Consider the following 27,251-nt stretch of genomic DNA (forward strand, 5'->3'; position numbering starts at 1 on the left):
CATTGGGAATTAGTAAGTAGATGATGGGTTGCTAGAGTGACAGAAGCTTAAACCCTAGTTTATGCGTTGCTTCGTAAGGGGCTGATTTGGACCCACTAGTTTAATGTTATGGTTAGACTTTGTCTTAATTTTTCTTTCGTAGTTGTGGATGCTTGAGAGAGGGGTTAATCATAAGTGGGATGCTTGTCCAAGTAAGGGCAGTACCCAAGCACCGGTCCACCCACATATCAAACTATCAAAGTAACGAACGCGAATCATATGAACATGATGAAACTAGCATGACAGAAATTCCCGTGTGTCCTCGGGAGCGTTTTTCCTCCTATAAAACTTTGTCCAAGCTTGTCCCTTGCTACAAAAGGGATTGCGCCACTTTGCTGCACCGTTGGTACTTTTGTTACTTGTTGCTTGCTACGAATCATCTCACCACACAATCACTTGTTACCGACAATTTCAGTGCCTGCAGATTTTACCTTGCTGAAAACCACTTGTCAGATCCTTCTGCTCCTCGTTGGGTTCGACACTCTTACTTATCGAAAGGAATACGATTGATCCCCTATACTTGTGGGTCATCAAGACTCTTTTCTGGCGCCGTTGCCGGGGAGTGAAGCGCCTTTGGTAAGTGGAACTTGGTAAGGAAACATTCATATAGTGTGCTGAAATTTATTGTCACTTGTCACTATGGATACTAATCCTTTGAGGGGTTTGTTCGGGGTATCTTCACCTTTAATGGAAGCACAAATATTTGCTCCTCAACCTGCTGCACCTACTGAAAATATTTTCTTTGAATTTCCTTCGGGTATGCTTGAGAAACTGTTGGCTAATCCTTTTACAGGAGATGGAACATCACATCCAGACTTGAATCTAATCTATGTAGATGAAGTTTGTGGTTCATTTAAGCTTGCAGGTGTGCCCGAGGATGAGGTGAAGAAGAAGGTCTTTCCTTTATATTTGAAGGATAAGGCATTGACATGGTATAGGTTATGTGATGATACTGGATCATGGGGCTACAATCGGTTGAAATTGGAATTTCATCAAAAGTTTTATCCTATGCATTTAGTACATCGTGATCGTAATTATATTTATATTTTTTGGCCTTGTGACAAAGAAAGCATCGCTCAAGCTTGGGGGAGGCTTAAATCAATGCTATATTCATGCCCCAATCATGAGCTCTCGAGAGAAATTATCATTCAGAACTTCTATGCCCGGCTTTCTCATGATGATCGCACCATGCTTGACACTTCTTGTACCAGTTCTTTTATGAAGAGAGATATTGACTTCAAATGGAATTTATTGGAGAGAATTAAACGCAACTCTGAAGATTGGGAGCTTGAAGAAGGTAAGGAGTCAGGTATGAATTTCATGTTTGATTGCGTTAAATCCTTTGTTGAGACAAATACCTTTAGTGATTTTAGCGCTAAGTATGGACTTGACTCTGAGATAGTAGCTTCATTGTGTGAATCTTTTGCTGATCATATTGATCTCCCCAAAGAGAAGTGGTTTAAATATCATCCTCCCTTAGAATTCAATGTAGTTAAACCCACTCCAGTTGAAGAGAAAGTCATTGCCTATAATGATCATGTTGTTCTCAATGCTTACATTGAGAAACCACCTTTCCCTGTTAGGATAAAGGATCATTCTAAAGCTTCAACTATGATACGTAGAGGCTATATTAGAACACCTACACCCCCTGAGCAAATTAGAGTTGAACCTAGCATTGCTATTATCAAAGATCTTTTGTCCGGCGATGTTGAGGGACATAATATTCACTTCTGTGAAGATGCTGCTAGATTTGCTAAACCTCACGTTAGAGACAAACATAGGCCTGATGTTGGCATGCATGTGGTTTCTGTTAAGATAGGAGATCATTGTTATCATGGTTTATGTGACGTGGGTGCTAGTGTTAGTGCAATACCTCAATCCTTATACGATGTAATCAAAGATGAGATTGCACCTGTTGAGATAGAGCCTATTGATGTCACTATTCAGCTTGCCAATAGAGATAATATCTGCCGTGTGGGAATTGTTAGGGATGTTGAAGTCTTATGTGGTAAAACGAAGTATCCTGCTGATTTCCTCGTTCTTGCTACCGCACAAGATAGCTTTTGTCCCATCATATTTGGTAGACCTTTTCTCAATACGGTCAATGCTCATATTGATTGTGAGAAGCAAACTGTCACTGTTGGCTTTGAAGGTGTGTCACATGAGTTCAATTTATCTAAGTTTGGTAGACAACCTCATGAAAAGGAGTTGCCTAGTAAGGATGAAACTATTGCCTTAGCTTCTATTGTTGTGCCTCCTACTGATCCCTTAGAGCAATACTTGCTTGAGCATGAAAATGATATGCATATGGATGAAAGGGATGAGATAGATAGAGTTGTCTTAGAACAATATCCTATCCTTAAGAATAATCTGCCTGTTGAACTGCTTGGGGATCCACCCCCACCAAAGGGTGATCCTGTGTTCGAGCTTAAACAGTTTCCTGATACTCTTAAGTATGCTTATCTTGATGAAAAAGAGATATATCATGTTATAATTAGTGCTAGCCTCTCAGAGCATGAAGAAAAGAAGTTACTAAAAACTCTGAGAAAGCACCATGCTGCTATTGGATATACTCTTGATGATCTTAAGGGCATTAGTCCCACTCTATGCCAGCACAAGATTAAAATTGATCCTGATTTCAAACAAGTTGCTGATCATCAAAGGAGAATGAATCCTAAGATGAAAGAAGTAGTAAGAAAAGAAATACTAAAGCTCCTGGAAGCATGTATCATCTATCCTGTTGCTCAAAGTGATTGGGTGAGTCCGGTGCATTGCGTCCCTAAGAAGGGAGGTATTACCGTTGTCCCTAATGATAAGGATGAATTGATCCCATAGAAGATTATTACTGGCTATAGGATGGTGATCGATTTTAGGAAACTGAATAAAGCCACTAGGAAAGATCATTACCCTTTGCCTTTTATCGACCAAATGCTAGAAAGGTTGTCCAAACACACACACTTTTGCTTTCTAGACGGTTATTCTGGTTTCTCCCAAATACCAGTTGCACAATCTGATCACGACAAAACCACTTTCACCTGTCCTTTCGGTACCTTTGCTTATAGACATATGCCTTTTGGCTTATGTAATGCACCTGTCACCTTTCAAAGATGTATGATGGCTATATTCTCTGACTTTTGTGAAAAGATTGTCGAGGTTTTCATGGATGACTTTTTTGTTTACGGGTCTTCCTTTGATGATTGCCTCAGCAACCTTGATCGAGTCTTGCAAAGATGTAAAGACACCAATCTTGTCTTGAATTGGGAGAAGTGCCACTTTATGGTTAATGAAGGCATCGTCTTAGGACATAAAATTTCTGAAAGGGGTATCGAAGTTGATAAGGCTAAGGTTGATGCAATCGAGAAAATGCCATACCCCACAGATATCAAAGGTATAAGAAGTTTCCTTGGTCATGTTGGTTTCTATAGAAGGTTCATTAAAGACTTCTCTAAGATTTCTAGGCCTCTTACCAATATCTTGCAAAAGGATATTCCTTTTGTCTTTGACGGTGATTGTGAGGAAGCCTTCGAAATACTTAAGAGGGCTTTGATAACTGCACCTATTGTTCAACCACCTGATTGGAACTTACCTTTTGAAATCATTTGTGACGCTAGTGATTATGTTGTTGGTGTTGTTCTAGGGCAAAGAGTCGATAAGAAGTTGAATGTTATTCACTATGCTAGTAAAACTCTAGACAGTGCCCAGGGAAACTATGCTACTACGGAAAAGGAGTTCTTAGCAGTCGTGTTTGCATGTGAAAAGTTCAGGTCTTACATAGTTGATTCCAAAGTCACTATTCACATTGATCACGCTGCTATTAAGTACCTCATGGAGAAGAAGGACGCTAAACCTAGACTTATCAGATGGGTTATCTTGCTACAAGAGTTTGATTTGCACGTTGTCGACAGAAAGGGTGTTGATAACCCAGTAGCAGATAACTTGTCTAGGTTGGAGAACGTTCTTGATGACTCACAACCTATTGATGATAGCTTTCCTGATGAGCAATTGCATGTCATCAATGCTTCATGTAGTGCATCGTGGTATGCTGATTATGCGAAGTATATCGTTGCCAAATACATACCACATAGTTTCACGTACCAGCAAAAGAAGAAATTCTTCTTTGACTTGAGACACTACTTTTGGGATGATCCTCACCTTTATAAGGAAGGAGTAGATGGTGTTATTAGACGTTGTGTACCTGAACATGAACAGGGACAGATCCTACAGAAGTGTCACTTCGAGTCCTACGGAGGACACCATGCGGGAGATAGAACTACACACAAGGTATTGCAATCAGGTTTCTATTGGCCCACTCTCTTCAAGGATGCCCGTAAGTTTGTCTTGTCTTGTGACGAATGTCAAAGAATAGGTAATATTAGCAAATGTCAGGAAATGCCTATGAACTATTCACTTGTCATTGAACCATTTGATGTCTGGGGCTTTGATTATATGGGACCTTTTCCAAAATCCAACGGGTATACTCATATCCTAGTTGCTGTTGATTACGTCACTAAGTGGGTAGAAGCTATCCCCACTAGTAGTGCTGATCACAACACCTCTATCAGGATGCTGAAAGAAGTTATCTTCCCTAGATTTGGAGTCCCTAGATATCTAATGACCGACGGTGGTTCACACTTCATTCATGGTGCTTTCCGTAAAACGCTTGCTAAGTACGATGTCAACCATAGAATTGTGTCTCCCTATCACCCTTAGTCCAGTGGTCAAGTAGAACTAAGTAATAGAGAGATTAAACTGATTCTGCAAAAGACTATCAACAGGTCTAGAAAGAATTGGTCTAAGAAGCTCGATGATGCACTGTGGGCTTATAGAACTCCCTATAAGAATCCCATGGGCATGTCTCCGTACAAAATGGTGTACGGTAAAGCATGTCATTTACCTCTTAAGCTAGATCATACAGCTTATTGGGCAATCAGAGAGCTCAACTTTGATTTCAAACTTGCCGGTGAGAAGAGGTTATTTGATATTAGCTCGCTTGATAAGTGGAGAACTCAGGCATATGAGAATGCCAAGCTGTTCAAAGAGAAGGTTAAGAAGTGGCATGATAAGAGGATACAAAAGCGTGAGTTCAATGTAGGTGATTATGTCTTGCTATATAACTCTCGTTTAAGATTCTTTGCAGGCAAGCTTCTCTCTAAATGGGAAGGTCCCTATGTTGTTGAGGAAGTATATCGTTCCGATGCTATCAAGATCAACAACACGGAAGGTAATTGTCCGAGAGTTGTAAATGGGCAGAGAATCAAGCATTATATCTCAAGTACTCCCATAAATGTTGAAAGCAATATCATCAATATCATAACTTCAGAAGAATACCTAAGGGATATTTATCAGCCTGTTTCAGACTCCGAAAACGAAGAGGTATGTGATTCGGTAAGAAAACAGAGTCCAAAACTTTTCCACTAGGAAATTTTCTCTGTTTTGGCATATTTGAAAAAATACAAAAATTGGAAGTTGTCCGAAAAGTGTGCGAGGAGGCGACAAGCCTGCACGGTGCGGGCCCACCCCCTAGCCGCGACATAAGGGCTTGTGGCCACCTCATGCGCCTCCCGGACTCCGTTTTCGTGCGGGGTACTCCTTCTGGTCTAGAAAAAAATCGTTATATATACTCCCGTTTGGTCTGACCCCTGCATCACGCAGATTTCCTCTGTTTTTCATTTCGAGCCTGTTTCTGTTGCAGATCTAGATCGCTATGACTTCCCCAAAAGCTCCGAAGGACAAAATCTTCGAGAAGGTCATCAATCCCTACCTCACGGGAGTGCTGCAACACCCTCAATCTATCGAGATGCGTGAGGCGATTTTGCACATTCGTGATGTTGAGGGGCCTAAGAAGACCGGAAGCATGGAGACGAGGCTCGAAGCAATGGAGCAACAAGTCTTCAAGTGCCAAGGGATGGTGGAGCGTGGACTCAACGCCAACCACATGATGATCACGGAGTTCACCAACAAGCACAGGATTGATGCCAATGACATTGGGAAGAACCTCTCCAGGCTCTATGACAGGATTGATCAACATCTCTCAATCCCTCCAATGATTCTTGCTAGTTCTTGAGGGAAAAGAGAGAGGAGATCTAGATCCACATCTCCACCAATCAATTTCTCCTCTATGTGAGGGGAACCCCTTGCATCTTGATCTTGGAGTTCTTTGCGAGCTCCTTGTTCTTCCTCTCATATTTCTCCATAGCTTTTGTTGTTGTGGAGGGATTTGAGTGTGAGGGACTTGACCACTTCGTGTGTTCTTGCCATTGCATGTTGTATCGGTTTGAGTTCTCGACGGTGATACGTGGAAGTGACAAGTTGAGAAGCTTATTACCCTTGGGTACTTGGTACCTCTAGAGATTGTTCTTTGTGGATGCTTTGGCGTCCTAGAAGCTTGGTGGTGCCTGGGAGCTCAATCATTGTGGTGTAAACCTCCGGGCAAGCATCAGGGTCTCCAATTAAGTTGTGGAGATTGCCCCGAGCATTTGTGGTCACCTCGAAGCCATATGCCATTGTGGTGAAGCTTCGTGGTGTTGTTGGAAGCATCCAATTAAGTTGTCGAGATTGCCCCAACCTTTTTTGTACGGGTTCGATGATCGCCCTCAAGGGTCCCATAGTGGATCACGGCATCTTGCATTGTGTGACGGCGTGAGGAGATTGCGGTGGCCTTAGTGGCATCTTGGGGAGCATTGTGCCTCTACACCGCACCAAATGGAGATTAGCATCCGCAAGGGTGTGAACTTCGGGATACATCGTCGTCTCCATGTGCCTCGGTAATCTCTTACCCAAACCCTTTACTTATGCACTTTACTTTGTGATAGCCGTATTGTTTTTGTCATATATCTTTCTATCACTTAGTTGTTTATCTTGCTTAGCATAATTTGTTGGTGCACATAGGTGAGCCTAGTTGTTTTAGATTTTGTGCTTGACAAATTAAACGTTAGTTTTATTTCGCATTTGTTCAAGCCTACATTGTAATTATTTTAAAGCGCCTATTCACCCCCCCCCCCCTCTAGGCGACATCCACGTCCTTTCAATTGGTATCGGAGCTAGGTCTCTCATTATTAGGTTTAACCACCTAGGGAGTAACGATGTCGACTAGGGGATTAGGATTCTTAGCCACTTTTCGTTTTGATGGCACAAATTTTGATGTTTTGGTAATTCGCATGCTTAATCACTTTAGGGTTTTTGACCCAAATTTAGAGCAAATTGTAGATATGGGTTTTTCTCCTCCAAAGAATTCTTAAAATATATCTTTAGAGGATGAGAAAAACTCTTATCTCTATGCTCAAGCTTCTAATGTGCTTTTTGATGCTTTGAGCAATGTAGTTATATTTCAACTCATGCCATTCCGGGATGCTCATGAGTTGTGGACAAAGCTTCAATATAAATATGGTGTGTCCAAGATTTGTGGGAATCATTGTTCTCCCTCCACCTCCGGTCGTGTGGTCTTCTCAACTTCATCTACTTCACCTACATGTGGATTGCCACAAGGTAATGATATGGTGAGTAGTGGTGATCATTGCAATGATAATAGTGCGCTTATTGTTGATGATCCTTCATCACTATATTATTGCAATGCTTCATCTTTGGGAATTAACACTTCGAGCACTCTAAATGTTTTACATGATTGTGTTGATAGTCCTTGCATATCATGTAAAAACTGCTTGACAAAACCTCATGATGATATGCTTTCTATATCTTGTTTCCATGATAATAATGTATTTATTTCCTCGAGTTGTGCTGCTAACAATGTAGAGTAAATCCATCACTCCATGGAACAAGATGTGGCCTTGAATGATGCTTCAAGGGATCCTACATCATCATCTATTGTTTCTCACTTTTGCTTTATGGCTAAGGCTTCAAAGGTATCTCCTACCTTGAATCCCAATATATATCTTGATGATGATGATGATGATGATAATGATGAAGAGAGTGATAATATTGCATCCTTAAAATTTAAGGGTGAAATGGTTTTTAAATCTCTTTATAAGAATAAACTTGCTTGTTCCAACTTCATGTCCTCATGAGGATCTTCTAGTATCCCATAATGTGCTAAAATTAGCTCATGAGGCTATTACTACCAAGGTAACATCAGGCGAGCCTCATGTGGACATTAGCACTACTTCTAGTCAAAATGTTATATTGCCATGTGCTAGTCCTCGTAATTCCTCTACTCATAATGTTGCTACATCTTGTGATGAATTACTTTCCTTGCCTTGTTGCTCTAATAATGATGCTTATACTCCCTCTAGTACTTGTGTTGATACTAACCATGTAGAGGAAATCGAAGAGCTCAAGGCCCAAGTCACTTCCTTAAAGAAAGACTTGGAAATGAGTCATGAAGGGATGTACACACTCAACAATACCTTGTGTGGGCAAAAATCCCCAAATGACAAAGGTGGACTTGGATTCAATTCCAACAATAAGAAGAAGTCCAAAAGCTCAAAGTAGAAGGGCCAAGAACAAGTCAATAATTCGGCCAAGATTGTTTGCTTCAAGTGCAAAATTGAAGGTCACCATGTTAGATCTTGCTCATTAAACAAGAAGCCCCAAAGTCACAAGCAACAAGGGAAGCGGCCACAAAGTTCAAACACATACTCAACCACAAGTTGAAGAAAGGCCTCTCCCCAAGAAGACTCAATCCAACACTCCTCATGTTGAGAAAACAAATGGGAAGAAAGTAAAGGGTAGATGTTGCTACTTATGTCATGAGAAGGGTCACTTGGCTTCTTCTTGCACGATAGGTAATTTATCCAACCCAATCATTATTGATGATATATATTCTGCTCGGATGGATAAGGTTGGCAATGTGTTTTCCAAGTTTGTTGGTACTCAAAGTGGTGTCAATAAAAGAACCATTTGGGTAGCCAAGCCTATTGTGACTAACCTCTTAGGACCCAACATGGTTGGGGACCAACAAGCTCAAACTTGATCGATAGGTGATATTGGAGGACAATGGAGACTTTGATACATAATGAAGAATTAAGGGGTCTTCATCATTCATATTATCTCAAGCCAAGTCATTTATATTATCGAGTTTCTACCTTATATCCAATGTGCCTCCTTACGGTAACTTGTACTTAAATTGTTTACATTGTTAGTTACTTGCCCCTTTGCATGTTGTGGTTTTGTACCGTGCATGTGTTTGTATACGTTGTGCTTCCAACTTTCTTATCTTGAGTAATCAAGTATGTGTATATTTGTTTGCACGTCATGTATATGTGAGTCTTATGTTGAGCCTTTTTTGCATCCTCTTTGTATCTATGTTGGCTCTTTTGAGGGATTAATGGATTATCCCATTGTTCGGGAGTGATGTACATGAGTAATACCACTTAGTATTGATATTACAAGTTTATCTAGTCTCTATGTGGTATGTCCTACTCATGAGAAATTCATATTCTAAATGGTCCATTAATTATCTCTTGTTGGTTTTTATTTGCCACTTGATAATAAATGTTGGTTTATCACATTATGGGGGAGTAATATGATATGTGCATATTACAAGCCTAGAAAATGTGTATATTTGAAGTCTTGCCACTTAGTGTTGATATTGTAAATTATCTTGTTCCTAGGTGGCATGTTAGCTCTACAAGTGTCATTTGCTTGCGTTTTAGGAGTAAAGATGATGTTGGATATTTTTGCAATCTACCAATGGGAATTGTTTCCAAATACTTCTTGTCCTTTGACAATTGGTATTCCCTTCATGTGGTATAAATTGCTAATCATCTTTACATTGGATTTTATGTATCGCTTGTCTTCCTTGCCTCTTGTGGATTGGTTTTCTTGTGTTTCTACAGATATAGAGAAAGTGATGATACCATCTTGTGCATTTTGCATTCAAATGAAAATTCTATATAATGCACATCCCTTGGGGAGCTATCCTATTTTCTTTGGAACACGCTCTTTATACATCTATCATAAAATCTTTTGATCCCCATCAAGTGTGTGTTGATGGGAAGCAAGTCTTGCTCTTTATGATGCTCTGTGCCATCATGAAAATTTGTCGAGGGTTTGGTTTGTTTGGAACCTAGCTCTCTTTTGGACTAGATACCTCGTGTTTGTTTTCCTTCAATTGGTATCTTGTTTCCTTTTGTCTGGCATGTGTCAATGGATATCTGATGTATATTTTAATTGGTATCCTTCAAGTGATAATTTTTTGTTTGGTATTTTATTTTCACTTGATACCTTGTCTTTTGGTGTCTTACCAACCATGTGTTGATTTGATTTTTGAATGCCTTGAGCATGCATATTTACTTTATATATATATATATATAGTTTCTTTTTGCATGCTCTCTTTCCTTGACCAAATATATAGGGGAAACTCCACCTTGTCATAAATTGGCTAAAGTGTGCATGAAATTCAATTTCATATCAATATGCACATATTTATGTGGAGTTTGTCCTATGTATTGTTGGTTTTCTAACTCTTTGGTCCCAATGAGTTTGGGCACCATTTTGTTTGTGTTGTTGTTCTAGAAACAATTGGAGATGCATTGGATGCTCGGCTCACCTACAAGGAAGGTGTTGACACCATGGAATTATTGGAGCCAAGCTAGGATGATCCATGAACCATTATCTACTACATCAATCAAATGCTATCTCGGTAACAAGTATATACTTTATGCGTACATTTCTTGCATTCAACCTTTCGTAGGTTGCATCATGGCATGAATTTCTTGATTCGTTCTTGTGGTACTTGTTTCCTTCTCAAAGCATCCGAATGATGATGTCTTATTGCTAGTTGGGATGTCTTTGATGTTCATAAGTTGGAAGTTCATATTGTACAATAAGAAGATATTAGGCCATGTGCTATGCTTTCAAGCAAAGATCTTATTAGTATATTTATGACTTCATTTGGATCTTGTTTGTTCCTTCTTGTAACCATTTCGTGTGTACATCCTTCTTTGTGGATATATATCATCATGATTGTCTTCTACCTAGAATCTTTTACACATAATATAAGTTACATCTCTTTTTGTATCCTCTTTTCTTTCACGTCCACCGTTGAATTTCCTTTTTCAGTTTTTGGTGGCTTCGTGAAAGGATTTGTCGTGAGTGCGGATCTTTTATCCTTGCATCTTGATGCACTCTTTGGTGGTGAAGATTATTTGTCCTCGTGCTTGTATTGACAAGGGCTTTGACATTTTGGTTCGTATCCCTTCTCTTGACAAGGTTATTATTACCTTTCTTCACCATGGGTTGTCACAAGTGTGGTTCTCAATTTGTTTATTAGTAAGCTTGTGAACCCATTTGCTAGTAGTATGTCTGTGGGAATGATATGTCTTGCACTTTGTTTCTCATTACTTAAATACTATGTTTATGAGTAATGCTCAACCTTATCTTAGTCTTCTCAAGTGCCTTGCCATGACTCACACACATCAATTTGGTTGAGCCTATTATTATATTGCCTCTTTTACATGTTGCTCAACCATATGGTTTGTGCAAGTGATATGCTTATTGTCTCATCTATTTCCTTGCACTTGTTGTGTGTTTTTATTTATTTTGGGGAAACAAAGATCCTATTTTGTGCACTTGTATAAAATACAAAAAATCTTATTAGTGCACAAATCATGGGGAGTTTCTCTAGTTTTGATAAAACACTCCTTTGCCCTTATCATAATACCTTTTTTCATGTGGTTCGTAGGACCATATGATTGCCTGTTCCTATTGGTATATTGTGTTTGCTTGCTTCTCTCTTTTGTATGTATTTGTGACATACGATCCTTCTTGCAATCTTTGGGTCCTCGATATATTTCATTTTCCTCCCATGTTTATCATTGTATTTGTGTATTTCTTTGCACTATTGTTGAGAAGTACACACTCTTTGGAGGACCACCTACTATTTTCGGTTTCTAAACTTTTTGTCCATTTTGGAAATCCATGCCAATGGGGGAGTGATGACCCACAAGTATAGGGGATCAATCGTAGTCCTTTCGATAAGTAAGAGTGTCGAACCCAACGAGGAGCAGAAGGATCTCCCAACTGGATTTCAGCAAGGAAATATCTGCAAGCACTGAAATTATCGGTAACAAGTGATTGTGTGGTGAGATGATTCGTAGCAAGCAACAAGTAGCAAAAGTAGCAACGGTGCAGCAAAGTGGCCCAATCCCTTTTGTAGCAAAGGACAAGCCTGGACAAAGTCTTATAGGAGGAAAAACGCTCCCGAGGACACACGGGAATTTCTGTCATGCTAGTTTCATCATGTTCATATGATTCGCGTTCGTTACTTTGATAGTTTGATATGTGGGTGGACCGGCGCTTGGGTACTGCCCTTACTTGGACAAGCATTCCACTTATGATTAACCCCTCTCGCAAGCATCCGCAACTACGAAATAAGAATTAAGACAAAGTCTAACCATAGCATTAAACTAGTGGATCCAAATTAGCCCCTTACGAAGTAACGCATAAACTAGGGTTTAAGCTTCTGTCACTCTAGCAACCCATCATCTACTTACTACTTCCCAATGCCTTCCTCTAGGCCCAAATAATGGTGAAGTGTTATGTAGTCGACGTTCACATAACACCACTAGAGGAACAACAACATACAACACATCAAAATATCGAACGAATACCAAATTCACATGACTACTATTAGCATGACTTATCCCATGTCCTTAGGAACAAAGTAACTGCTCACAAAGCATAATCAGATTCATGACCAGAGAGTTAATGAGTAGCATCAAGGATCTGAACATAAACTCTTCCACCAAATAATCCAACTAGCATCAACTACAAAGAGTAATCAACACTACTATCAACCTTACAAGTACCAATCGCAGTCGCGAGACGGAGATTGGTTACAAGTGATGAACTAGGATTCGGAGATGAGATGGTGCTGATGAAGATGTTGATGGTGACGAGTCCCCTCCGATGAGAGGAGTGTTGGTGATGACGATGGCGACGATTTCCCCCTCCGGGAGGGAAGTTTCCCCGGCAGGATCGTCCTGCCGGAGCTCTAGATTGGTTCTGCTCAAGTTCCGCCTCGTGGCGGCGGCGAATCCATGAAAAAGCTCCTCCCTGATTTATTTTTTCCGGACGAAACCCTTCATATAGCAGAAGAGGCGGCCAGTGGGCCAGCAGGCTGCCCACAAGCCTCCTAGGCGCGGCTAGGGGGGTGGCCGCGCCTAGCAGGCTTGTGGCCACCTGCTGGCACCCCTCTGGCGCTTCTTCGGCCCAGTATTTTTTATAAATCCGGAAAAAAATCCTCGTTGATTTTAATGGCGTTTGGAGTTGCGCAGAATATGTATCTCAAACTTGCTCCACTTTTAGCCCAGAATTCCAGCTGACGGCATTCTCCCTCTTCATGTAAACCTTGCAAAATAAGAGAGAAAAGGCATAAGTATTTTATCGTGAAGTGAAATAACAGCCCAAGAAGCTATAAATATCAACATGAAAACATGATGCAAAATGGGCGTATCAGGGAGAAGTTTAGAGAGTTTAGTTTGGTGATGCTTAGAGGGTTTTGCTTTTATTGCTTCATCATTTACATCTTGTACGCATGCATTATTGCTTTGTATGTGTGCACTTGGTTATGCTTATTTCCTTATAAAAACTCTCTTGTACTGATTGTCATCAATTACCAAAATGGGGGAGATTGTTAGAGCATACTTCTCCATATGTGGTTTTGGTAATTGATGACAATTTCTATGGACTAATGGTTGCCTTAAGTTATATTCGAAGGATTTGTCCATAGGCACTTCTTGAAGTCCATCTGTTGGTTTCAAGGAGTTTATATGATGACCAAGGTGGTATTCAAAGTATTATCCAAACATTGGTCATAAAGACACAAGGTTGATCAAGACTAAGCAGAGAGTAAATCAATATGATCAACACACAAAGCGTACAAGATGTACCGAGAAGGTTCAAGTGATCCCATGGTATGGTAAGCATTGTCCATAACGCTTTTGTGTACTAACCCATGTCTTTGTGAGAGTTCTATGTGGGGTTAGGTGTGTTTCCATGGGTTCGTGTCAAGAGGAAGATCTCATTCAATGTATGAAGGATGACATCAAGTGGTTATCGCCATCAACATTGCGGTGTGCAAGTTCAAGTGGAGCATCACGAAGATATCATGCTTCAAGCTTGTCGTCCATTGTGGTGGCAATGGACTTGTGAAGAATGTGCTGAAGAGTGGATCACCCATAGTGAGTATGGGGGAGCAATCAAGAAAGGTTGTCCATCTTGAGGAAGCCAAGATCATCATCGTCTAGCTCAAGAGGACTAGGTGCAAGGTATAGGTTTGCCTTTGATAGGTTTTTCTATTGGCGGATAGTTTGTCGTACTGTCAACGGGGGGCTCTCAAGTGAGTAGCTTGATCGTATCATTCGTTGAGAGCTCAAACCATTTGCATCCTTGCATCATATCTTGGTTCTTGTGTGGTGTTTCTCCTTGTGAGTTTTAGAGCATATGGTAATCTTCAAGACAAGCTCGAGTTCATCGAAAACGGAGTCCATATGCATCTTCTATGATGTTTTCGATGTTGGAAGTTTTTGCCGGTTCTTCATTCATAGAGGTCTCACATCTCTATATCATTGGCATTTTCATAACTACATGTTCGCTCTTGTCGTTGTGAATTCAACAAGCTTGAGTTTGCTCGATTCGGAGTTCGTATGCGAAAGTTATGGCAGTTTCAGTATCCAGCGGTAGTACCGCCCGTGGAGCAGTAGTAATTTTTTTGCCACTATATAAAGGAGGTCTTCTTCCCCATTGTACCTTATCCATCCATTGAGCTCATGTTCTTCCCCCATTTTTGACCTTCTTAGAGCTTGCTATCTCTCAATCCCTCCAATGATTCTTGCTAGTTCTTGAGGGAAAAGAGAGAGGGGATCTAGATCCACATCTCCACCAATCAGTTTCTCCTCTATGTGAGGGGAACCCCTTGGATCTTGATCTTGGAGTTCTTTGTGAGCTCCTTGTTCTTCCTCTCATATTTCTCCATAGCTTTTGTTGTTGTGGAGGGATTTGAGTGTGAGGGACTTGACCACTTCGTGTGTGCTTGCCATTGCATGTTGTATCGGTTTGAGTTCTCCATGGTGATACGTGGAAGTGAGAAGTTGAGAAGCTTATTACCCTTGGGTACTTGGTACCCCTAGAGATTGTTCTTCGTGGATGCTTTGGCGTCCTAGAAGCTTGGTGGTGCCTCGGAGCTCAATCATTATGGTGTAAACCTTCGGGCGAGCATCAGCGTCTCCAATTAAGTTGTGGAGATTGCCCCGAGCATTTGTGGTCACCTCGAAGCCATATGCCATTGTGGTGAAGCTTCGTGGTGTTGTTGGGAGACTGCAATTAAGTTGTGAAGATTGCTCCAACCTTGTTTGTACGGGTTCGATGACCATCCTCAAGGGTCCCATAGTGGAATCACGGCATCTTGCATTGTGCGAGGGCGTGAGGAGATTACGATGGCCTTAGTGGCATCTTGGTGAGCATTGTGCCTCCACACCGCTCCAAACGGAGATTAGCATCCGCAAGGGTGTGAACTTCGGGATACATCGTCGTCTACGCGTGCCTCGGTTATCTCTTACCCGAACCCTTTACTTATGCACTTTACTTTGTGATAGCCATATTATTTTTTGTCATATATCTTTCTATCACTTAGTTGTTTATCTTGCTTAGCATAAGTTGTTGGTGCACATAGGTGAGCCTAGTTGTTTTAGGTTTTGTGATTGACAAATTAAACGTTAGTTTTATTCCGCATTTGTTCAAGCCTAAACAGTAATTATTTTAAAGCGCATATTCACCCTCCCCCCCCCCTAGGCGACATCCACGTCATTTCAGTCGTGCTGGCGGAGAACTCATCTACCTCTCCACCCTCGCTTGTTGGATCAAGGAGGTGGAGATCGTCATTGAGTTGTACGTGTGATGAACGCGGAGGTGTCGTCCGTTCGGCACTAGATCGGGGGGGTCGTGATGGGATCGCGAGACGGATCATGACGAGATCGTGGGACGGATCGCGATTGGATCAGCAAGACATTCGACTACATCAACTGCGTTATGTACGCTTCTGCTTAACGATCTACAAGGGTATGTAGATGCACTCTCCCCTCTCGTAGATGTTAGTATGCATAGATTGATCTTGATGAGCGTAAGAATTTTTTTATTTTCCATGCGACGTTCCCAAACACACGGGGCACGTGGACGCTCGCGCAAGATCGGACGGTAGGAGGTGAGCTTTTCCTTTTTTTAATCCCTTTTGAAATCTATTTGGATCGGTTTCTTCAAGGTTTTCGGTTTTCTATGGTTTTCATTCGATTTTTTTCCTTTATCATTCTTATTTGGTTTTCTTTCGTTTCTTTCTTTGGTTTTCACCGATTTTTATGTTTATGTTTTTTTATTTTTTATTTTATTTTTAAGTACATGTCCAATTATACTCATTGTATAAATCTAAAATATTTTTTATTTTTTATGCATCTTAACATTTTTTTCAAATACATGAGCATTAATATTTTTTTCAAATGCATGACCATTAACATTTTTATGTACCAAAGCAGCAATGTGGCACATCCCCACGGACCCCGTCCTATACTGTGCGCACGGCATGGACGGACGACAAAAAGCTGACAAGGCAACCCCATAAACCGTCCGGCCGAGTGGCTGGTTAAGAGTCTAGTAGGTCCAGTTGCCTAACCGAGGTTCCACGTGTTCTATGTGAGTATGTGAAGAAACAAAAAAAATAAGCATAATTTGTTTGATGTCAAAATTAGCATGCTAATATTTGGCAAGTGTCAAATGTTGGCCAGTGATTGATTGGCCACCTAGTTTTTTTATCAACCTCATAAAAAGTTGCCAACTTTTGACAGCTTTTTAGTTTGCCAAATATTGGCAATGTCAAGTATTTGTATCAAACCAATTACTATATTCTGAAACTTACCCACTCTATTTTTGTCTCTCAATTCCCACCCGCTTTATTCACTAAGAGGGCAATTTGGGGCCAAATCTACCATCGGAACCCGAAGCATAAGAGGCAGCTTGGGACCCCCACACACGCAAAAGGCCGTCCGCGAATTTGGGAACTAATTACCCCCTCCGGGAATTGAACGAACGAAGAGCAGAACGATCGAACAAATCATAAGCAGAAGATCCACGAAGACAGCTATTCCCCACGTCAAATTGACGACGCGTTCCAGTGACCCGAGTAAAGTAAAAACTGAAGTTCAGGAAAGGCATAAACAGAGCTTCAGTACAGAAATCGGGTGATAAATCTGCAAGTTCATTTCTTCTCCGGAAACCAAACAACTTCATAGACTTGATTGAACACGACACACGATACATAGAAACTGCCTAGCAGAATCAAGACCTAAGTCAGGGAGGATGAGGCATCCTTTTTGTACATACCCTGAAAATAAACACACCAAGCACAAGTAACTAAAGCCAATAGGGCCATGGGATCAGATCAGGCGGCGGCGACCTTGCGGGCCTTCTTGGCGGCCGGGGAGCGGACGGTCTTCGGCTTCGCCTTGGCCTTAGCCGCCGGCGACTTCTTCGCCTTGGCGACCAGCTTCTTCTTCTCCGGCGCCTTGCGCTTCGTGCCGGCGGCGGCGGCGGTCTTCTTGGGCTTCGCGTCCGCCTTCTTCTTGGGTTTGGCGCCGTCCTTGGCAGGCTTCACCGCGGCCTTGGCGGCTGCAGGCTTGGCGGGCTTCACCGCGGCCTTGGCGGCCGAAGGCTTGGCGGGCTTGGCCTTGGTGGAGTCCTTCTTGGCAGCGTCGGAGAGCTTGTAGGATGCCTTGACCTTGACGAGCTTGCCCTTGGAGGCGGACGCGCGGAGCTGGACGGAGAGCATCTTCTTGAAGTTGGCCGGGAGCGCCTTGCCGTGCTTCTCCTCAATGTACTTGGCGATGGCGACCGAGCTCGACCCGGTCCTGTCCTTGAGCGCCGCGATCGCCTCCTTGATCATCTGCGCAAGATCGAAATCAAGATCCAATCAGCCCCAATCGCAAATCAGAACGAACGAACCACAGAGCTGCAAAAGGATTTAACAGGAGAGCCTCGGGCGCTCACCTCGAAGTAGGCCGGGTGGGAAGGGCCGGCGGCCGCCTTCTTCGGCTTGGCGGCGGAGGGCTTCGGCTTCGGGGCGGCGGCGACGGGCTTGGCGAGGGCAGGCATGGTGGCTAACTAAAGCAGAGCTCTCAAACCGAAACTGCTGCCGTGTCTTTGGTGCTGCGCGCGCGTGAAATTTTCGGGAGGTGGATGGATTTGAGAGCACCGCGTCGATGGTTATTTATATCCGCAGATGGGAGGGAAGCGATCCGCGAGGTGGGGAATGCTGCCATCTCATTGGTTGGAGCGGGGGAGGGGGGGCAATCCGCGGGGCGGAAATGCTGCGATCTCATTCGTTGGAGCGGGAGTGCCGCGGATCGCAAGCAGCGACGGAGAGGATCGCCCCAAAACACAAATACACCCTTTATTTTCAAAAAATATATAATTGAATACGTGTTAGTTTTCTTTTGATCAAATTTCATAGAGTTCTCATCAGGTTTGCGGTTTCTAACAGCAATTCCGACGGAGCGATCCAAACGGACGATTATTTTATTCGTTTTTCATCCGTTTCGATCGGTCGGGCAGACGCCAACGTCCGTTCTGACGTTTTGATTGACGCATGCGTCCAACGCTGGCCAACCCGTTTTTAACCGCGCGTGGAAAAAATCAGGACGGAAATAATAAACAAACATAATTAAACATTAAAAGCCGACCACGGAGATCGGCGAGACTCCACGCGTCCCGAGTACATTAATTAAACATAACAAAGAACCTAAACTATGAGGCAGCCTTAGGCGGCGTTATCGGGCCGTGAGGTTGACCAACGTAGGCGCAGGACCGGTCCAGGAAAACGTCGTATTCCAGAGCACGACCGTGTACACCTTAGTTCTCTAAGTCAGGAAAATACTTTCTATCACACTACTTCACCCTTACACTTATGGAATCCCAACAACTCCTGCACGATCAAGCCGCCTTCAAGACTAATCCTGAGTGATTTGAGGTTTATCTCTTGGGATAACTCTAAGTATGGCAATGAGTAGGTTATGGTGCACGTATAATAATCCCATACCAATACCCATGTTTTTATGGGCATGAAATTCAACCCATACCATACCCATTAGGCACAAATCCATAGTCGTGCCCATACTCAATGGGTATCCATGCACGATGTATACCAATCTGGTATATCAACACATCATTGAAGGGTAGTTGCGTAGTTGCAAGGTCGATTGGCCCCACCGACATATGATTCTTGAGGTTGGAAAATGGTGATTGCGAGGAGGATGCGCGTGGGATATTCCTCGACGGACGCAACTAGAGAATGAAGGTGGACTATGGTTGGGACGTATAGTGTTTCACAACTTAGAGTTATGATGCATGTGACCCACCTATAAGATTACCTGGTCTAGTTTGGGCATACCCTTGGGCCCATAGTTATACCCACTCCCTACCCATGACTAGTTGGATAGGGTTTGAACACCATCCATAAGCACATAAATGTGCCCATACCCTACCCATACCTACCCATGTGGGTCGGATACACATGGGTAAATTTACAATCCTTATGACTAAAAGGGAATGAGATGTGCCACTTGGTGGCATCGCGGTGCTTTGGCTTGAGCACTTTTCCAACGAAGATTATAACTCCCAAAAGTGTGAATTTCGAGATATATCAGCGTCCTCGTCTCACTTATGTTTAAATTGTTTCCGCATCTTTACTTGCTTTATATCTTTGTTGGCTTGATAATTAGTTCGTTACATTGCGTACCTTGTTACTTGTTTGTCATTTAGGTTGTTCTCACCGAGTTGCATATATAGAAAACCTACTTTAACTGCATTACCCTAAAATTAGCAATTAACTTAAAATTGATAGCCGCCTATTCACCATTTCACCTCGTCGTCCTCTAGTCGACCAATTTGATCCTTTCACATACGTTCCGCACAAAAGATGCTCAATGTGGGAGCACACATGTGCCTATTACATAGTACAAGTTGTGCTTCCTGCGCACGCAACTTTTACTCAATGCGACGTGCACTTCAAGCGCGATGTGACATGTACTCCTTGGAGGACGCAATTTCTACTTTCCCTATTGTGCAACCCATACTCCATAGCAACAACATGTATTTCACGAGTATACTAGACAAATCATAAATAAACAAAAACCCAAAAAAGTAGTGAAACCCCAAAAACATTAGCAAGAAAACCAGGCATACGTCTGTTTGCTTCCTCCTTGCTCGCAAGCTTGATCAAAGAGAACCATACGCCTCACGCATGCTACCTTTGCGTGCCCTATCAAAGGGTATCCTTGCGTTAGTTACTCCTAGACGAGACGCTCGCGAAGGAAAAAAAGTGTATATCACAATATGATTATGGGCGCGGTTGCCTTCAAAGCTCGAAAATGTTGATTTTTAACGTTTGTACCCCATGCCCTGATAGAATTAACAAGCATACCCCCCCCCCCCTTAAATGAGATCGGCAAGAATGTCTTGAAACAAGCACAAGCAAGCAACACATGACCCTTTGCCAACATAATGACAATGTACACTTGTTGTTGCCTAGCCAATTCTTCAACATAGTGTATTTGGTAGTTGTGATCGCCTCACAGTTGTGATCGCCCGACACGTGCGCATTTCATTGTATGGCAGGAAGTGACATGTGTCGCTTTGTTGTGCTACTGTGAGGGCAATTTTGCCAAAAAATACTGAAATGGTGTATTCCTTGCAATTGCAATGCATGGGTAGATGTGCAAAAATGCACACACAAAAAAACTCAATGTCTTTTATTAACTTGTGGCACGCTTTATTCAAATCAAATTATGGTCACGTCTCTAACAAGAGCATCTAGGATACTATGTGGAGGATCATTATCCCACACAATTACTAAATTTGAACCAAAAGACTTTCTAGATAACTCATGTGCCACTGTGTTTGTCTCTCTAAGACAATGTGCATAAGATACCAGTCCAATTTCACGAGTAAAGATAAAAGAGTCACTCAAAATAGCAGAATAAGGTATTTGTATGTCCATCTCCAGTTACATGCTGATATGACTTCCAACTTTCCAAGCAATGTGATTCAACTTCCCCCCAAAATTAAAAAAATATCAAGCGTGATAGTAGAGCATCCCAGCTGATCCCTGATCCGCTGGACGGTTCGTTGTCCGGTAAGAGTATAGGATTTTACCTTGTGCTACACTCGAGGAACTCCCGCCGTGCTTCATCCATGATGTGGTGACCGCGGTGTTGTGCGTGATGGAGTGGTGGTGGTGCTTGCCGTCGGCACGCGCTAGAACCCTAGATCGGAAGGGGATGTTGCGTGTGGCGGCGTCGCACGATCAACCTCGTGAGTTGTGCGGCCGGCTTCACACCCCTTTAAATATAGCGCGGCGCACGGGCCCATCAACCATGGTTTGGTTGGATGCCCCGATCAAGACAGATATGGATCAAGGGTCCGATGAACCGTTGGATCCACACGGAGAGATCAATCTAACACACCCAACTAGCAACACCGGCGACAAGGTCTTCCGGCACGGTCACTGACAAGAAGTTGCTACAGAATAACAGAATCATCTCATCCGGAGGCCGGTGACGAGATCCTTCAGTGCGGCATGGACGAGAAGTGGGTCTCATCTGCTGGCCTCGTCTCACTGTGTCGCCCCGAGTGACTGTCATGAACGAGAGCGAAAACAGACAAACACTAAGTCGTTGTGTACTTGTGTTACCTGTAGAAATTGCAATTGGGAATAGCAGTCGGGAATGGAATTTGATGAGCAAACTGGGGTTAGGTGCTTCGAAATTGTTGGTGCCACGTGTCATCCATCAGATTGGGTCTTATCTGTTGTCTTGTGAGACCTGGTCTCATAGGATTTTCTTCCCATCCGGAAGTCGCTAACGCTAAAAAGTTGATCGGCAGGCACGGGGTTTGTGGAGTGGATTGGGTAGCGCACCCGCACGGTGCCACGCTTCCATTCCTGTGATTCTCTGTACGTCGCCAATAGAAGTTGATCAGCACGCACGCAGCAGCAACAGCCAGGCACGGCTCAAACCGCCATGGCGTTCCATTCCCTGTCCCCTCGTTGTTACAACTGAGGGCAGGTGATCGGGGGTTCCATCGTTGTAGAAGAGGGATACTGGGGACACAACTGAACCTAGAACAGGTGGTAGTAGAAAGGCCCGAAGGGAAATTGAGGTTCCCAAAGGCCTTTACCAGAATGAGCAACAAATTTCAACCAACAGACGATGGCTGCTCTCCAAGATCAAACTCACGACATCTCAGAATGATGGTGAAGACTAGAGATCGGTTAGGAATAAACATGTAGAAATTGGGAAACTGCAAATTCATTTGAACAATTTCAGACACTAGACACCACCCACGATACAGGGAGGATGAGGCATCATTTTTGTACAGATCCTGAACACCAAAGCACACCTAAAACGACCTATCAGAGCAGATCAGATCAAGCGGCGGCGACCTTCCGGGCCTTCTTGGCGGCCGGGGAACGGACGGTCTTCGGCTTCGGCTTGGACTTGGCCGCAGGCGACTTCTTGGCCTTGGCGACCAGCTTCTTCTTCTCGGGCGCCTTGCGCTTCGTGCCGGCGGCGGCGACGGCCTTGTTTGGTTTCGCGGCCGCCTTCTTCTTGGGCTTCGCGGCCTCCTTCTTGGCCTTGGGCGCGTCCTTCTTGGCGGCGTCGGAGAGCTTGTACGAGGCCTTGACCTTGACGAGCTTGCCCTTGGCGGCGGACGCGCGGAGCTGGACGGAGAGCATCTTCTTGAAGTTGGCCGGGAGAGCCTTGCCGTGCTTCTCCTCGATGTACTTGGCGATGGCGACCGAGCTCGACCCGGTCCTGTCCTTGAGCGCCGCGATCGCCTCCTTGATCATCTGTCAAGATCCAATCCAAAAATCCAATCAGCCCGAATCAAAGCCATTCAATCACGGGGGGGAACACGAGAGGTTCAGACGCTCACCTCGAAGTATGTCGGGTGGGCGGAGGGCTTCTTCGGCTTGGGCGCCGAGGCGGCGGGCTTGGCCATGGCAGTCATGGTGGCTAAACCGAAGAAAATATCTGACAGGGAAACTGCTACTTGTGCTGTGTGCTCGCTTGCGGCTTCAGAAAAGAGAGCTCGAGTGGTGGATGGTTTCGAGAGAACCGGGTCGAGGCTTATGAGAATGGGAGCGATCCGGGGTGATGAGAATGCTGCGATCTCATTGGCTGAACTGGGAGTGGCGCGGATTGTGAGTAGCGAGAGAAGGGGCGGGCGAACAGCGCAACTACTCCCGCGTGACTGGGTGAAAATGAGAAATGTACAAGTTTTATGAAAAAGTTAAACTGAATAACTTCTTTTTATTCTCATTTTCATGTAGGCCCTAGCATTTTTTAAGAGTAAAATTCAACATGTGTGCCTTAATTTGTCTAGTATGATCTAAATTTGTAAAATACACGAAACTAGTGTTTTCTTATGTGAACGTTTAAGTCCGGTGTCTCCATCCATATACGCAAATAGGAGTATGCACTGTCCACATGACGTGCGAAAGTGACGTTGGCCCACATGTCAATGGCTGTGAGTGGGAGTGTGTTGGATGTTTTACAAAAATGGTCCTATATGAAAAATAAATTGCGCACACATGTGTTAACCACTACACCAAGAATAGTTGTATGTTCAATCTGACGATACACTCCGATTTATAATAAGGATACCAAGAAATATAAACAAAGGAAAAGTTGACTCGTGGGAATCTGAGCCGAGGAGCTCTGATTTTTTTCATGTTTATTTTTTAATATTATTTTTTTGTTTGAAAAAAGAAAAGTAAGATAATATTACAGCTACCATAAACGTAAAAGGAAGTGTTAGTGCACTTGGAAAAATATTCAGCATATTGTTTGAAAATTCTCAGTTGTATTAAGAGATTGTAAATATATTTTTCAAAAATGTTCGTCATGCATTCAAAAAATTTACAACATATGTTTCATAAAATGGTCAACATATATTAAGACATTTATTGTTTAAATTGTTTTTTTACATTTCTTCAAACACATTTAACATGTTTTAACACATTTATAAAATTCATTGTATTTACACAAAGATGTGTTAATTTTTGAATAACTATATATTCTAAAAATAATATGAGAATGCACAATAATTATGCGTGCTTGTGTTTCTAAATGAAGATATATAAAATGACACAATATTTTATAATGTTTGTTGAACTGGTTAAATCCACATGATTCTTAGAAAAAAGTTAATGTTTACATCTTCGAACCACACAATAGTAAAAATAAGAGTTAAATACACCACAAATGTCTTAACTTGTGTGTTGCGGTCAGTTTAATATTCAAACTTGTAAAATACACAAAAGTGATGCTAAAACTTGTAGCAGGGTGCATATACGGTATATCCCGGGTACATGTGCCCGTGTGTGTTGTCCGTGTGGTGTGTGAGATGGCGATTGGTCCATATATCAGTGAATATGTGCGTCGACTGCGCTGAATGAGATGCGTGCGAGTTCTTTTTTTTTTTGCCGAAACACCATGGAAGTTTAATTAAATGTCACAAAAGTGCCCTCGCACTCTATGCTAATAATAGGAAAATATAAGTTGCGCCATTGAATGGCTTTCAAACCAGATACTTACAGCTTAAAAAGCATGCAGGCTAGCCAGTCCCATGGATAGTTCATTGCATACAACAATTAGCTGGGAACTTATATCTGTCGCTCTGCAATTTCCATAAAATTTAAGTTACCATTTCATTTTTATGATATGTAGATTTTATCATATAATAATACAATAATTATCAATATATGATTATTTTATATTTCAATATTTATTTTATTTTTCGAGTCAATTACATCAATAGTGGTAGAACTTGATGTAAATGATCATTTTGATGCTAGAAGTTGCGGTGTACATCAAAGTGATGTAAAAACTTGGCTCGATCGTACAAATACAGTGCATGTCCCATTTTATATACCCAATATGTGCTAATTACGCGCGTGGGGTTTGTTGTTAGCCAGTGAACCAGGAAGAATGCTTTTTTCTTGAAAACCCCCTTGAAAAAATATTTTTCGCCAAAAGGAAAACATGGAAGTGGAAATTTTCTTTTCTATGCCCAGTGGGTCCCGCCTATCAATATTTACATAAAAGGATTTCAGGCATGCTTCGAACCCGCAACCATTTCACACAACACACTGTTTTGTTTAGTAACGATAGCAACCTTATAAATATTATGAAGCACACACGTGGAGCTTAAATAGGCTACAATATCTGCAATCCAGTTTACACAAGTTATTTTTATAAGATATTTTAACCGGAAGTAATAAAAATTACGTTCCAATATTGTGTGTTACCAATATTATGTTAATAAAAACATTGAAATATATACCCGTGTACATATAAAATATTTAGTTAATACGGGCATTTTAAATGTATATTTGATACAATGTTTAATGAATATAGTAAAGAAGTGTACACTCATGGCTTATATTGAAATTTTAAGATGATGAATACAAACATTTACTTAACATCTATAATTACTGACATGTGTATATCAACATGATGAATACAAACATTTACTTAACGTCTAAAATTATTGAAACGTGTACATTTTCGTTTGTATGCATGGTAGATTTTAAAATAAACATACCAATGTTTTGAAAATAACACGTGAACAATTTTATTAAGTATACATTTTAAATGTATATGTTAACAAAATATTTAATATATACTTCCTCCGTTCCTAAATATAAGTCTTTTATGAGATTTTATTAAGTCACTACATACAGAGTAAAATGAGTTAATCTACACTCTATATTATGTCTATATACATCCGTATGAGGTTTCCTAGTAGAACCTCTAAAAAGACTTATACTTAGGAACGGAGGTAGTACATGGGAGTATATTTAAACATTTTTACTTACTAATCAGGATTTGTTTGTATAAAATTTATAGCACACAAAGATTTAAACATATGTTTCATTACTAATGTTTATATAGCTCAATATCTGCAGCCCATTTGAACTTCAGATGCATACCTGTTAAATAGATGTTGCTCAAAAATAAATATTGCTAAAAAAACTCTTAAATACATTAGGATAGTTATATATTGAGGATGTCGTAACTGCAACAGTGTACTGGTTCGACAGGTTTGCCTTCTTGCCATTGTCACGGGTTTGAGTCCAGACCGCCCTTTTTCCCTGTTAATTTTGAGGGGCCGCTGGTTAGAGATGAAGAATAGCACGTTGTTGTCGATTTTTTTTGTAAGAATTATTTTGAGGTGGGTTTTGAAAAAAATCAGGGTGCAAGCCTTGCTCTCCGGGCTCCAGTGGCTGACAGCTGGACCCCATGCGCCTAGTCGGTACATATTTCATATATGAACGCGATTAGCACTGTATTTGTATGCACGAGCCAAGCTTTTCATCACTTTAATCTACACCGTAACTTCTAGCTCCAAATTCACCGTATACGCCAAGTTCGAACAACACAGATGTAATTGACTCATATTTACTCAGTTTAACCTGAAGCTCTTGTGATGCATCTGTTATGTAATCTGCTCAATACTGTAATCCGCTACTATGGTTTTAGTAAGTGGAGCGGATTGACGGGACAAGCTGACACGCACACCGCTCGCACGACGTAACGCAACAATTTGTCACTGGCCACTGCTGACTGTTGTGATTCTCTCCCCACGTCGCCAATGCAACAGCTCGCAGCTGCAACAATCACGCAACGGTTCGTGCGGCAATAGCAGTAGCCACTCGCAGCTGCGTAACCACCGCGTATTTGCCACGCACCCCGTCCATTCCCGTTCCCCTCGATACTACGCACGGAAAAGGAGTCGTGCCAGGGCATAATAACAGTGCATCTCCGAGTAAAAAGAACAGTGCATCTCCCGATTACATGTGCTCGATTTTCAAGGAAGGGGAAAACAACGAAGCTTAACTGACGAATTGGGATAAGAACAGAACTAAAAAAGGGATGGCGAATACGGAGTAGATCACGGTATAAAACTGAAAGGTTCATATAAGTCGAAGTCGGGGATACTCACAAGGATAACAAGGACCTATCAACAGGCAGCGCTATTATATAGGATCGGAGTGAACTTCAGATGATGCAAAGTAGGTAAAACTAAATTACGCAAGAATTAGTAAATTGCTTGTATGGAGAAGAACTCACAATGAGGAAATTGCTTGTATGGTAAAGGAAACTGCAGGTTCACAGCACTACATAACAAGTGAATTGGGAAATTGCTTG

At 42.1% G+C, this 27,251-nt stretch overlaps 2 protein-coding genes across 2 annotated transcripts; both read right to left on the minus strand.

Annotated features, from left to right (window-relative positions):
* Positions 1-17,223: 17,223 nt before the first annotated feature.
* LOC123427443 (histone H1-like) lies at positions 17,224-18,230 on the minus strand. The gene is made up of 2 exons (XM_045111489.1): positions 18,028-18,230; positions 17,224-17,923 (listed from the first exon to the last, which is right to left on the minus strand). The coding sequence occupies exons 1-2, from the start codon at positions 18,130-18,132 to the stop codon at positions 17,423-17,425; spliced, it is 606 nt and encodes a 201-aa protein (XP_044967424.1). The 5' UTR covers positions 18,133-18,230; the 3' UTR covers positions 17,224-17,422.
* A 4,076-nt stretch (positions 18,231-22,306) lies between these two features.
* Positions 22,307-23,172, minus strand: LOC123427444 (histone H1-like). Its single transcript, XM_045111491.1, has 2 exons — positions 22,972-23,172; positions 22,307-22,885 (listed from the first exon to the last, which is right to left on the minus strand). Exons 1-2 carry the CDS (start codon positions 23,044-23,046, stop codon positions 22,463-22,465), a joined length of 498 nt encoding a protein of 165 aa, XP_044967426.1. The 5' UTR covers positions 23,047-23,172; the 3' UTR covers positions 22,307-22,462.
* Between the last annotated feature and the right edge of the window lie 4,079 nt (positions 23,173-27,251).

This window comes from Hordeum vulgare, chromosome 2H (genome assembly GCF_904849725.1).
Source record: "Hordeum vulgare subsp. vulgare chromosome 2H, MorexV3_pseudomolecules_assembly, whole genome shotgun sequence".
Taxonomy (NCBI): Eukaryota; Viridiplantae; Streptophyta; class Magnoliopsida; order Poales; family Poaceae; genus Hordeum; species Hordeum vulgare.